Below are 14366 nucleotides of genomic sequence, written 5' to 3' on the forward strand. Positions count from 1 at the left end.
ATGTCCCACTGGGCAAGGCAAATCAGATAGGCAAGCCCAGAGTTAGTGTGGGAGAGCACTGCCCTTGGGTGTGGATAGACAGAGGCACCATTTATTTAGGGCTATTAGTCTTACAGGCTACCACAGTATTCTTTAAATGTATACTTTAGTTTTACTTAATTCCAAAATGATTTATTGACACATTTGACAAACTTGATTTAATGAGGTGTTATGTATAAGTAATTAATCTTTATAAGTAAGTAATTTATCACAGAAGCACATATTCCCTTTAGCTCTTCATTTGTACCTGGCTAAAAAGAAACAGTATTTTGTTTTGGTTCCTTTCATTGCATTCATTTGTCAGTTTCAAACAAGGTTCAGAAAACAGTATTTTGCCTCACTGATGACCCAGTAGTGAAATGGATTGTAATTGCAGGTTTTTACATCTATATAAGCCTTTCTAACTATATAATCATGCATGGGAGAAAAAATCTATTTTTGCCATTATCCTACTTTTGTGATTTTAAGACACATTCATAGCAAAAAGCGTTTTTCCTTTGTTAAGTATAGAGAACGCCTTTTTATAGCTAATGTTAGTATTTCATAGAGGACAAAATGAATAATATAGGTAAAAAAAAACATTGAATATTTTTTTGAGAGCAAAAAACATAAATGGTTTGAGTCATCCACTTTTATTTAAAAAAATCTTTTTAATGTTTATTTATTTTTGAGGGAGAGAGAGAGAGAAACAGAATGTGAGTGGGGGAGGAGAAGAGAGAAAGGGAGACCCAGAATCAGAAACAGGCTCCAGGCTCTGAGCTGTCAGCACAGAGCTGGATGCGAGGTTCGAACTCATGAGCCAAGCTGTGACATCATGACCTGAGCCGAAGTCAGATGCTCAACACACTGAGGTTGGCACCCAGGCACCCCTGAGGCACCCCTTTTAAACCAAAAGCAAAAAATACAACATGACATTTAAAGAAAGAAATAGAATGTAAAGTGGTCTTTCATGTCTAATTATGGCAACTTTCAGAAAAGGTAAAAGGATAGAAAGATGAGGGAAAAGGAAGAGGAAAAATATCAGTATTTCTTTCCTATATATCTATTAATCTTCTATACATATTTTATTATACATTTTATGTGTATATTTAACTCACATATTTATTACCAAGTGGAATAAGATTTTCTCGTTAGTGAAAACGTTAAAAAAAGTTTTTTTATGTTTATTTTTGAGAGAGAGAGAGAGATAGAGTGTGAGCAGGGGAGGGGCAGAGAAAGAGGGAGACACAGATTCCAAAGCAGGCTGCAGGCTCTGAGCTGTCAGCCCAGAGCCTGACGCAGAGCTTAAACCCACGAACTGTAAGATCATGACTTGAGCTGAAGTTGGACACTCAGCCGAGTGAGTGACCCAGTCCTCTCCATTAGTGAAACCATTTAAAAAAATGTTCATGATGACCAGATGATATTTGTGGCTAAAATTGTACATGGTGAAATGATGGGGCATAAATGTGATATGAAATTATACTTGTGTATAATTTAAAGTGATTCAGAAATTATAGTCTTTACCTTCCCGATCTGCAGTAAATCATCACAAACTAGTCAATTATTTTAAAATCTAAAAGGCACTGAGAAATTATGCCCTATACTATAGCAATTCCTGAACTCTATTTCTCATAACGTGAGTGTCCCAAGATTATCCAAGATGTCCCTTGTTCAAAAAAAAAAAGTTCCATGAATAAATAAATTTGGTCTAAATAAAGATATCATTTCCGCCTATTAGGGATTCACACTGGAAATTAAAGTCCTTCAGTAAAGGAATCCATTTAACTCAACATTTGCCAAATAGAATACCAATAGTAGGAACAAATTGATTTATTAAATGAATTCTTACTGAGAGATTACTGTGTGACAGGCTCTTTTCTAGGCATTGGCAGTACTACAGTGAACAAAACAGTGTTCCTTCCCCATTGAAACTTATATCTCAGGTAACACACAAACAAATATGTAAATGTTCAGGTATGTCCTAATGTTATAAAGAAAGCTACAATGGGGGGAAGAGACAAAGTGATGGAGGTAGTAAGGTTAAGTTCTTTTGGAAGAAAAGTCATCTGAGCAGAGCCATATGGATATCGGAGGAAGTACAAAGGCCGTGAGACAGAAGTATGCTTAGCATGTTAGAGGAACAAGAAGGCCAGAGAGGCTAGAGTAAGGGACAGAGCAAGCAGTAGAAGATCAGGGGGAAGGAAACCAAGGGCAGATCTTATAGGCTGGACTTTGTAGACCACACATTTTATTCTAGGAGAGATGGAAGACATTGGAGACTTTGATCAGATTTACATATTGAAAGGATTACTCTGGGGGTTCCTGTGTGGCTCAGTTAGTTAAGCGTCCGATTTTGGCTCAGGTCATGATCACATGATTCATGAGTTAGAGCCCTGCACTGGGCTCTGCACTAAAAGTGTAGAGCCTGCTTGGGATTCTCGCTTTTCTCTCTGCCCCTCCCTGACTCGCACTCACAATTCTCTCAAAATAAAAAAAATAAACCTTAAAAAAAATTTTAAAGGATTACTCTGGCAACCACCTGAAAAACTGATTATAAGCAGGTAAGTGTAGAAGTTGAAGAGACCATTGGACATACAGCTGTCCACGTGAGAGTTAATGGGCATTTGGACAGGAGTGATCATGAGGAGGGTAGTAAGAAGCTTTAAGAACACAATTTGAAACAACAGCATGCTAGATTTGCTGCAGATTGATACGGAGTGTAAGGAAAAATGAGAAGCAAAATTGACAGGATAAATCAAAGGCTTGGTTTTTTCAAGTACAGAGGTTGATTAATCAGTGTGAGGGTTAAATTCATGGGAGAGGTGTGGAAAAGTTCGTGGTATAACTAAGAAATAATCACCATGTACGTGATCTTTAAAACTATAGGACTGGAAAACAATCACTTAGTGAAGACACAAGTGAGTTCTGAGACTGCAGTCTGGAGTGCTTCTCCAGCCTCAAAATCTTTCCCTGTGCTTTTTTATCCTAAATGAACACTCCTTTGGTGACAGGTATTTCATATTTTAATAGAAGTTCAGTTGGCGTTTACTGAGAATTATATGAAGCATTAAGCTGTTCAAATGTGCAAAATATTTCTGTCTTCCAGAAGGGAAAGAAGGGAAGGTCAGAGGTGAGGAAGAAGACTCCCTTTCATTGAGTGTATACACTTATGTCAGAGACTTGCCAGTGGTAGTTTATTTAATGCTTTCTAATAATTATATGAGGTGGGAATTATTGCCCCCATGAGGAAATTAAAGTTCGGTAATGTGCCCCAAGTCACAAATTACATAGTTGGGAGCATGCCAGCATTTGATCAACATCGATCCAACACTGAGGCTATTGTACTGTCTGGTTTGTGAAACTCCAGAACAGCTAAAGATTAAGATACATGTGAACAGCTGTGGACCAGAGTAGTCACATTAATGGAGATTGAGCTAGTCTGCTGAGAGAATACAGGGACAGGCATATCACTTCAACATTTGGGAACTGCTTTGAGTAAACGGTTTTGTCCTTCAGAAAGCAGCCAGAATGTTAGTTTCCTTTTTTGTGCGAAGGACGATTTTTTCATGGGACGCGTCTACACACCTCATCTGTTTATAAAACTTAAATGAAAAGATTTTTAATTTCAGGTAGGGATTGGTTTTTTCCAAGCACTTTAAAAAATTAATGTAAGGTATTCTATGCTAAAGTGAAAACTCAATTTATTTGTATGTCTATTGTGAAGAAATTGAAATGATTTTCCTTCTAGTTAACTGTAACCTGTCACAATACATCTTTGTTTTTTTTAATTCACCTGGCTGAGAATATGGTAGCCATAGAAAGAGTCTTCCTGATTCTAAATAAGGGTCAGTTTGTTTATTTAACAGTTGTGTACTCATGTAGCTCACACTGTCTTCAGGCCAAGCTGAAACCAGAGAACATGAAAACAAGTATGTTCAGCCCTCGCGTAGCTACTTGGTTCAGCTGCCTCACACCATGTGACCTCAGAGGTGGCCTCTGAATCATGACCTGAGCTCTGAGATCACCCCACATTTCACTTGCATAATGAAATATACTCTAGCAAGTGTAGGAGAATAGTGAGGTCTGGCCTGGGGGTGACTGCTATAAGCTCTTTGAAGCTATTATTTTTTTAAATTTATTTATTTGAATTTAAGTTATTTAACATACAGTGTAATATTGGTTTCAGTAGTAGAGCCTAGTGATTCATCACTTACATATAATACCAAGTGTTCATCCCAGCAAGTGCCCTCCTTAATGCCCATCGCCCATTATAAGGATGCTCTGAGTCGGGGAAAAAGTGAGATGAAGTCATCTTAGGGAAACTAGGTTCCCTGTGAATATCAGCCCACAAATGCAGGCTTGGGACAACTTTCTCGTTGGACACTCTTACATCTACATTATTAACGTTAGAATTAATTCCTAGGGTGGGAATCCCTTTTGTAAAAAAATACTTTAGTGCAGTGGCAGAGCAAGAGCAGAGAGACCCCACAAGTAATAACAGTACACATATAGGAATCCTTCTTAGCCATCATGCCAACAGAGGAAAGATCTTTTGATACCATATATATATATATATATATATATATATATATATATATATATATAAATTCAAGTGATGGTTCCTTTGGAGGATAGTAGATGCTAAGCAGAATATCAGTGGTAGTTTCGATAGTTAATCTGAGATCTAGGTCTTCAACACTCTGAGGTTCCTACATAACTTTGGCATTTTCCTTCCTGTTTATTTTCAAGAAATTTTAGATAATGATTGAGAGAGTGAGAAATATATTCATACTTTCAAAAATAATTGTGTTGTTTCTAATTTAAGAAGTAAGAACAAGATCCTCTGTCACAAGTGATTACTATAAATAGTTTAAACATTTCTTTTTTTTTTCCGTTTTATTTGTTTATTTTTTTAAGTAATCTCTGTACCCAGTGTGGGGCTCACACTCACGACCTCAAGATCAAGAGTCACATGCCCCACAGACTAAGCCAGGCAGGCATCCCTAAACATCCCTTTTTCTAAAAGAAAAAAAGACTTTCACATTGGATTTAAAAAATCTAACTATGACTGTTGAATCTGGGTTCATTGTACCATTCTCTCTTTGTTTGAAATATTCTAAAGAGTTTTTTTTCTCTTTAGAATACTCTCTATGTTTGAAATATTCTAAAGAATTTTTAATGCTGTTTGTATGCATACGTATGTAAAGAGCAAATTTTATGTATATATAAAATCTGAGGGGATAAAAAACATTATATAAAAACCTAAACAAAAATACATACAACTTTAAAAAACTCCTAAAACAAAATTACAAAGAAGGATTATATAGAGGCAGTGCTCATGGTACAACGTTAAGTGAAAACTCTAAAATATAAAAAATTCATGTAGTAAATATGTACTCATACATGTACAGTGTGTATGCATGTATGCACGAACACGCATGCACGCGCGTGCGCACACACACACACACACACACACACACACAAATAAACCAAAATGTTAACAAAGGGAGATCGTCGCCTTATTTATATCTGTATTTTCCAAATGTTCTACAATAAACATGTGTTACTTTTATAATCAGGAAAACATTTTTCAAATAAAGGGCCATGGTTGTGTGTTTTTTTAAAAGATAAATAAGGTTTACTTAAATTTGTAATTTGATATATTTATAGGGGCAATAACCATGGCTTTGCTAGAAAACCTGGTGGCAGGAAATGTGTACATTGTCAAGATATCTGCATCAAATGAGGTGGGAGAAGGACCCTTTTCAAATTCTGTGGAACTGGCAGTCCTTCCAAAGGAAACCTCTGAGTCAAATCAGAGGCCCAAGCGTTTGGATTCTGCTGATGCCAAAGGTCTGTATACTGCCACAGTCACTGATTTTTCTTAAGAACGTACAGTATTTTTTTTTCAGCTCTTCTGTACTGTTTTTCCTCTCCTAGCACGGCCATACCCCTAAACCTGCACTCAGCTCTTTGAGTTGTTGCTCCATGGCTGTTCCCTGCATTCTAGAAGTAAACAAACTTTACCTCAGAATTAACTGCAGTTTTCAGACCACTGTGTCCCAGTTACTTCTCTTCCCAGCTGTGCAGCCACCAAGACAAAGGAGCCACACGGCCCGAGGACTAATGGGAGTAGGCTTCCAGAGAGGTTTCGTGGAAATAAACAGCAGTGCTGGTTGTGGTGTTCAAGCTGAAAGCATGGTTTTCATTAAGAGTTTTTACCACAGAAAAACAGCCTTTCCAGAGAGAAAGTTGTTTCTCTCCAGAAAAACAATAAATAGAAGAAATATCTTTAAAGAGACACCCTCACTCCATTCAGGGTAATTGTCATGTCCTGAAGGAAACCAGGGCCTCCTGTGGTACAGGACAAGCCACCTTCTTTTCCTCCTCTTTGGGGAAGTGGGCCTGTGGAGAGGGAGGGGCTTTAAATGGAGGAAATGCCAACTGAACTTAACAGGGCTCATAGCTCCTCTGATAGTCATTCAGTACCTTACTGCTGTGTGTGCAGGTGTGTGGCGGAGGTGGTGAGAGAAGAGAAAGACAGGGAAGGAGAGAGGGGAAAAAAAGAGAAAGGGCAGAGCTTTAAGCACTGGAGGGAGGTAGCAGTGGTAGCTACCTTATCATGGGAAAAGGAGAGCGAGGCTCATATTCACTTCTCAAATACCTTGCTACTCAGAGCGTTTAGGGACTAGCAGCATGAGTATCACCCGAGAACTTGTTAGATTAGATGTGCAGAATCATGGGCCCAACCCCCAATGTAGTGAATCAGAATCTGTATTTTAACATATCTCCTAGTGATCATGTGCACATTAAAGTTGGATGAGCCCTGGTAAGTAAATGCAAACATGTACATGGAAAACTAATCTTTAATATACAAGATCTGCTTTTAAGGTAATATGACATGAAAGCTACCCTTTGGTTCATCAAGAAACATATATGCCTTGTGTCTTTCAGCATTGTAAGTTATGCACTGGCGTTCATGTTTCATGTAATAATGTAGTATTTAGAAGTTGTATTTGGAATCTTCGTTATGGGAAGATAAACTGATCTTTGAGATGACCAATAAAAGAGTAATACTTTTCTGCTTAGACACAGATACTGCCAAAAATTTTTCCTATGAGAGGAAGAAAAGTTATAGAAAAGCATTTGTCAATTATGATAAGTGGAACCATTTATTTTTCTGATTGATTCTGAGTGTATGTGTTTCTGCTTCTAGTTTATTCAGGGTATTACCATCTGGACCAGAAATCGATGACTGGCATTGCTGTGGGCGTTGGCATAGCCTTGACCTGCATCCTCATCTGCGTTCTCATCCTGATATACAGAAGTAAAGCCAGGTGTGTTTCCATTGCTAGACACTTTGAGGTGGTTAAAAAACATTTAAATTACAGTAACCACAAGAAGCAAATTGAAGTCAAGGGCCTTCAGGAGCAACTGGGATTTTCCACTTTAAAATAATGTTATTTCAGTTCTTAATTGCTATACAGATGTGCTCACTTTGGGAGGAGATTATTTTTTTTTGCCCTTTGAAAAAACTGTACCAATAAAATATTCTTTAGAAAAAAAAATTTTAATGTCTATTTACTTTTGAGAGACAGAGACAGAGAGACAGAGAGCAAGCCGGCTAGAGGCAGAGATACAGGGAGACACAGAGTCCAAAGCAGGCTCCAGGTTCTGAACCGCCAGCATAGAGCCCAATGTGGGGCTTGAACTCACAAACTGTGAGATCATGACCTGAACCAAAGTCACACGCTTAACGACTGAGTCACCCAAGTGCCCCACCAATAAAATATTCAGTGAGACCCTGGTTTCCTCATTTCCTTTTTATTTTGAGAAGTACAAAATATATCCTTTGGTTTCTTTTTAAAATGGCACACTTAATCTGATGTATGTGCTGATTGAGAAGATTCCTTACTCTCTGGAATATTTTCACACTTAAGTAGCCTGCCACTGAGAGCTCCTCCCTTACTTCCTCCACAGGACATGTGTTTGGGATTCTCCAGACATGGGGTAAAACAAATACAATAATTAGGGATCTGTCCTTTGTATAAATTGTTAGTCTTATTTGTAGTTCGACTTGGGCTAAACCCTCAGTATTCAGTAAATTTGTCTGTATCTAACCTTTTATGTTTTGGCTTTTGCTTTTATTTATCCTAAAGTTTTTTACTGTATTTTAAAAAAGCAAACTCAGATACACATTATTTTTGGATAATCCCTATCACTAGACTCCCTCCATTAGCACTGATTATCAGAATTTACCCTGTAAGTTTTGTACTTGTGCATAAAAACGTACTCAGAAAGCATATTATGGGGCGCCTGGGTGGCGCAGTCAGTTAAGCGTCTAACTTCAGCCAGGTCACGATCTTGCGGTCCGTGAGTTCGAGCCCCGCATCAGGCTCTGGGCTGATGGCTCGGAGCCTGGAGCCTGTTTCCAATTCTGTGTCTCCCTCTCTCTCTGCCCCTCCCCCGTTCATGCTCTGTCTCTCTCTGTCCCTAAAATAAAAACGTTGAAAAAAAATTTTTAATAAAAGAAAGCATATTATGTTAAAGAAAGAATTCTAACATCCTTTTATATATTTAACTGGCTTAGTTTTGCTGTATAGGTTTCTCACTTTAAGAATTTTTTTATAAAATTTTTCTGCACATTGTTTTAGTGATACCTAAATCTTGCAAAAGTGCTATGGTAAATTTACCATCATTAACTGGCACCTGAATTGTTACGTTAGTGTGATGGACGATCTGTCGACCTGAAAGGGAACGTGTGAATTTAAAAATTATAATTTTCTACATAAATTTGATATAATCAATAGCAATAAATAATAGTACTTTTGTAACTATTGAGGTTTTTCTTAAGTGTGAAAAGTAATTTTATATAAGCAGATATTGGGGCAAAAAGAAATACAGAAGGTTCTTCAAATCACAAAAGTTTGCAGTAGTGAGTTGGGATATAAAAATCTAATACTCCGTTTCTAAAGATATTTGAGAGACAAGCATTGAAGAACTCCACTGTTTGCGAAGTTGTGATTGTAGACCAAATTTGGTATATTTGTCTGGATCTCCTATGAAATTAGAAGATTTCCTATTCTTGCAATATTTCAGGAAATCATCTGCTTCCAAGACGGCACAGAATGGAACTCAACAGTTACCTCGTACTAGTGCCTCCCTAGCCAGTGGAAATGAAGTAGGAAAGAACCTAGAAGGAGCTGTAGAAAATGAAGAATCCTTAATGCCAATGATAATGCCAAACAGCTTCATTGATGCAAAGGTACTCTGAGCTGAGCTACTGATTTGCTGCATAATCCTTCCCTCAGTTCGTCTTCCCTTTATGTGTGAAATTTACTACTGAAAAATCATATGTTGAGCATATTTCATCCATTCTCTACTTGAAGAAATGTAAAACAGTTTCCTTTTCCTTACATAAAATATTTGGGGAGAAGAAGATAAGGATAGATTAAGGATAAAGGTATAAAGGATTAGAGAGATACAGAAAAAAATGAGAAGTTAGCATAAATTCGATTAGATGTGGTTATATGGAACTAACATGTCTTAGATAAGGACACCAGGGTCATTAATCTATATTTACTATAATTTGAGCTGCCTTGTATTTACTGGGTATGCAGTTTTTTTATTAATCCATTCTTTTTTTTTTAAGTTTATTTTTGTTTATTTTGAGAGAGATAAAGAGCAAGCAGGGGAGGAGCAGAGAGAGAGGGAGACAGAATCGCAAGCAGGCTCTGTGCTGATAGCACAGAGCCCAGTGTGGGGCTCGAACTCACGAACCGTGAGATCATGACCTGAGCCAAAGTCAAGAATTAGATGCTTAACCAACTGAGCCACCCAGGCGCCCCTTTATTAATCCATTCTTATACTTAGTTTGGTTGATTTTTTTGACTGCCTTGAACATCAGAACATTCCAGGTATAAACAATATTTGTAAAAATATGGAGTATCTTAGTAGATGTCTCAAGATCCTTCCCTTTATAGATTAAGGAAGTTGGATATAGTAAAGAAATATCATTGGAGGATGTTACTTCATGTCCTTTCCACTATATGTAATAACAGTACAGTGATGAGCATTAGGAACACCAACTGAAAATTATTTTTAGTCACATTGCAACATTAGTATGCATTATTATAATACTTTCATAACCAATGTGGTATAAATCAGGTATCCACAAACTATAACCTCGCCCAAGCCAGTTGATCGCCAGCTAAGAATCTTTTTCACATTTTTTTTTATTTTTTTTATATATGAAATTCTTTTTCACATTTTTAAAGGGTAGTTTGAAAAAAATATATAACAGAAGAGAAGAAAATGGGACAGAGGCCATATAAGGCCTGAAAAATCTAAAATATTTACTATTTGACTCTTTACAGAGAAAGTTTGACAAATCCTAGTATAAATTCTTCCCTAGCCCTTCCCTAAAATTTAGAATAACAGAAGTCTAATAACACTCAAGAAATGTTGATATTAAATTTTATACAATTATATTTAACAGATGCAACCTCCTTGTATCTAGCGCAGTGCTATATATGAGTAAATAATAATGAATTCATTTTTGCTACTCCTCTTGTCTTTTTAATTTAATTTGTTAATTAATAACTTTAATTTGGTGGTTTAGCTCGTGTTTTCTGATACACATGTAAGCCATTCAACTCATTACAAATTAATCTAGAACATTGGATCCTAAAACTCCTAAATAAGCAAAGAAGTACTAAAATACATTGGGGTTCTGTTACCAACTTGGAACTGGATATGAGAAAAGGACTGAAGAAAAGTGGTGTGGGGAGGAAGACATGGGAAAAAAGAGAGAATCTAAAGTGAAAAGAGGGTCTCCTGGGTGGTTCCGTCAATTGTGTCTGACTTGATTTCAGCTCCTGTCATGATCTCATGATTCCTGGGTTGGAGCCCCTTGTCGGGCTCTGTGCTGAGGGTACGAAGCCTGCTTACCGTTTTTCTCTCTCCCTCTGTCCCTCCCCCGCTCACTTTCTCAAAGAAAGGAAGAGGCAGAACAGAGGGAGGCCTATGTGAAGCAGAGAAGCCAGTTTGGAGAATGGATCTCTCAGTTCCCTTGGCTTAGCCTAAGAGCTGAGCCTCCATTTATTGCCATTGTTGAGCAGTGTTGAGCATATGCAGACCCATTGTTTTTCTTCCCCACTGCTTTTTAAGTTTTCCAAATATGTGGAAAGGTTGAAGAATAATGTAATGAATGTACAAATAATTGTCAGTATCTTGTCGTACTTGTATATTTCTCATATTTTTGTTTTCTGTACCGTTTGAAAATAATTTTTGGAATTATTACACTTCACAGCAAATAATTCAGCATATATATCTCTCTTAAGAATAAATCTATTACGTCTTTTTGATCACTAACAAATACCCTGAATTTGTTGTGTACTGCTTGTGTGAAAAAAGAAACAGTGATGTCTCTGATGTTTTTTCTTTTAACATTTAAAAATTTTGTGTGCCACATATTACATGTTAAACTGAAATAAACTGAAATATACTGAAATAAACTGAAATCTGTAATATTTACTTTTTCTCCTTTTTTTTTTCTCCAGGGAGGAACTGATCTTATAATTAATAGCTATGGTCCTATAATTAAAAACAACTCTAAGAAAAAATGGCTTTTTTTCCAAGATTCCAAGAAGACAAAAGTTGAACAGGTAACCCATCTAAATGAGAAAAATTTTTGGCAACCCATGGTATTATGAAATGATAATTAAAAAGAGAGGAAAATGTAAATGAATGCTTTAATTTTCATTTCTCTCTGGATATGATTTTATTAATTTCGAGCATGACTCTATGGAAATCCATGGTGCGTGATCACCGAAGTGACAGTTGGAATAGTAATCAGAGCTGTGGTTTTCAGCAGGGAAAGGGAGACAGTGGAGAAAGGGATGGGGCAGGAATATGCATCAAAAATTACTGAAGAAGCCTTGGGACACTTCTGATGCACAGCCACTTGGGTGGGGAACTACTGACTTAGATAATCCCTTTGTGATGATGGCCTTTCACCCATGTATTTGAACAGATTGCTATCTCAAAATACATAGAATATGTAAAACCATATATTATTTTTCAAGAGCACTCTATCATCACTGACAGTGTCTTATGTATTGTTGTCTAGCCTCAAAGAAGATTTGCTCAAGCGGTCTGCTTTTACCAGCCAGGCACTACTGTGTTAATCAGCGATGAAGACTCTCCCAGCTCCCCAGGTCAGACAACCAGCTTCCCAAGACCCTTTGGTGTTGTAGCTGATACTGAGCATTCAGCGAATAGTGAAGGCAGCCACGAGACTGGGGATTCTGGGAGGTTCTCCCACGAGTCCAATGATGAGATACACCTGTCCTCAGTTATAAGCACCACGCCCCTGACCTCCAGTTCCTTTGCTGGCAGTGATTCAGGTGGAGATCCCTCAGCGAGGAAGGGTGAAGACCCTGCAGTGCCGCTAGATGCTGAGCAAATGTCCCCTTCAGTTCTGCAGCCACCATCGGCCATGCTACGCTTTGATAAGAATGATTTTCCAATCTAGAGAGCCATGTTCAGGTATTCTCGCCTTTAAGTCTGTTCGAAGGACAATGAACAGGGAGCCAAAGCCTTTTGTGAAAATTTGGATGTCTTATTGGGTATTTCAGCTTTTTTTTTTTTGAATGTGTTTTGTTTTTTATTTTTAAACTCACGTATTTTGAATGTTTGTCAGCAATGTGAAAAGACAGTCAAGATATTTGACTGGATTATAAAATATATCACTGGAGCAAAGGGAAGACTTTTGAAAGCCCCTTTGCTGACTATCTACCTCAGTTTGCCAGATGGCAAACTCAGAAGACAACTTAGTTACCTCGTTTATTGTGATAGTTTATCTCAGCTACATAACCAATGATACTTCCTAGTAGCATTTTGTTTTCATTGCTGTGTGTGTAGTGTGTGTGATCAAAGGAGTCATATAGGTATATGGGTAAGAATGTTTATCTGAAGCTCTGATTTTTTTTAAAGAAAGCTGTGACATCTGCATGGTTTGGATAATTTAATACCTCTGGCTGTGCAGACTGTCAAACCACAGAGAAGAGAAAAAGTGGGACTGTTGATTTTAATGAATGATCAAAACAAAGAAAGTGTCTCTCTTTTGAGAATAGAACTATTCAGTAGCATATAGAGAATACTATTGTTTCAAGGGCCTTTATGTTTTGGGCATTAGAGTCTGAGTGCTTTATCTGCTGTACCCCAACCTCAGCCTGCCTAGAGCCGTGCCTTTTCCCCCTTCCCCTTTGCCTGACAGTTGGCCAAAGGCCGCACTGTGTAGTTTGCAAAGCATCCTCAACATTTCCAGAATTAGTTGTAAACCTCCATGCAGAAAACAGATTTTTAAAGAGAATCAGTTAGGCTTTTGGTTTTGTTTTTAATCCCACCTTGGCTTTAAAAAAAGGGGGGGTAAAGAAATTTCATAAAATTTTAAGAATAAAGATAAATGCAACAGTAGACCATAAAATGAACTAGAGGTTATCATGGTAACAGTGCCTTCTGTTTTATATTATGAAATTCTTTGCCTTATACCTTTTTAATATTCATGAAGTTATTTAGGACAGGAATACAAGAAGTTGCCTTAAGAGTTTCTTGGATTTTATCAGTAACTGTTTTTGATGTATAGCATCTTATCAAAGCATTTTAGTTTGTTCTTATGCAGGTTTTGTTTAGGGATAAGTATTCAGGGCTCTACCACCTTTCTTGTATTTTCTTGAATTCTTAAGAGAATTTGGTACTCTATTTAATCTTCTTTCAGTGTCAATGCTGTGAATGTGGAATGCTAACTCCAGGAGTGAGTTAATCCTCTTGCTGGTTTGAAATCAGCAAACTGTTTACTCAGCCACTTAGAATAGGCCTTCTTTCAGTCATGAGTTAGTTACCTACCAGGTACCCAACAGTGGGAGAGGAAAAAGAATTAAACACATGGTGTAGAAAGGGGGCCTCATATATATATATTTTCATAAGTAGTTCTTCACATTATCTGAAAATGACTTCTGAACCTCATTTTAAAAGGAATCTTAATGGATTTTTCCCTTGAGACCTTTGGTTTATGGGGGTGGGGGACAGGCTATGCTAAATGGTGTTCTAAAATCAAAAGAATATTACTGGATAATAGTCCCGCCTCCATCATCTCCTATCCCTTTGTCTGATGATGCATTTCTTCGTTTCTTAGTTTGTAGTTTTGTGCCAAACTGGATGTGTTCAGAAGCAGACCAACATTACGTGCCAGCAATCACTTCTGAACTAAATTCAAAGTCCCCATTTAGTTATCTAAGTCTGGGCTTCATGGCAAAACAAAAAAAGCAGAGCTTTAGGTGAAC

At 37.4% G+C, this 14366-nt stretch overlaps 1 protein-coding gene across 1 annotated transcript in view; it reads left to right on the forward strand.

The window, feature by feature from the left end:
* PRTG (protogenin) overlaps positions 1-13242 on the forward strand; it is a 124411-nt gene extending 111169 nt beyond the window's left edge. The window contains exons 16-20 of the mRNA XM_047863017.1: positions 5692-5874; positions 7238-7358; positions 9121-9286; positions 11583-11687; positions 12152-13242. Coding sequence (XP_047718973.1) covers positions 5692-5874; positions 7238-7358; positions 9121-9286; positions 11583-11687; positions 12152-12556 — 980 coding nt within the window. The 3' untranslated portion in view covers positions 12557-13242. The remainder of the gene's footprint in view (positions 1-5691; positions 5875-7237; positions 7359-9120; positions 9287-11582; positions 11688-12151) is intronic.
* Positions 13243-14366: the final 1124 nt, after the last annotated feature.

This window comes from Prionailurus viverrinus, chromosome B3, assembly GCF_022837055.1.
Source record: "Prionailurus viverrinus isolate Anna chromosome B3, UM_Priviv_1.0, whole genome shotgun sequence".
In the NCBI taxonomy this organism is placed as follows: domain Eukaryota; kingdom Metazoa; phylum Chordata; class Mammalia; order Carnivora; family Felidae; genus Prionailurus; species Prionailurus viverrinus.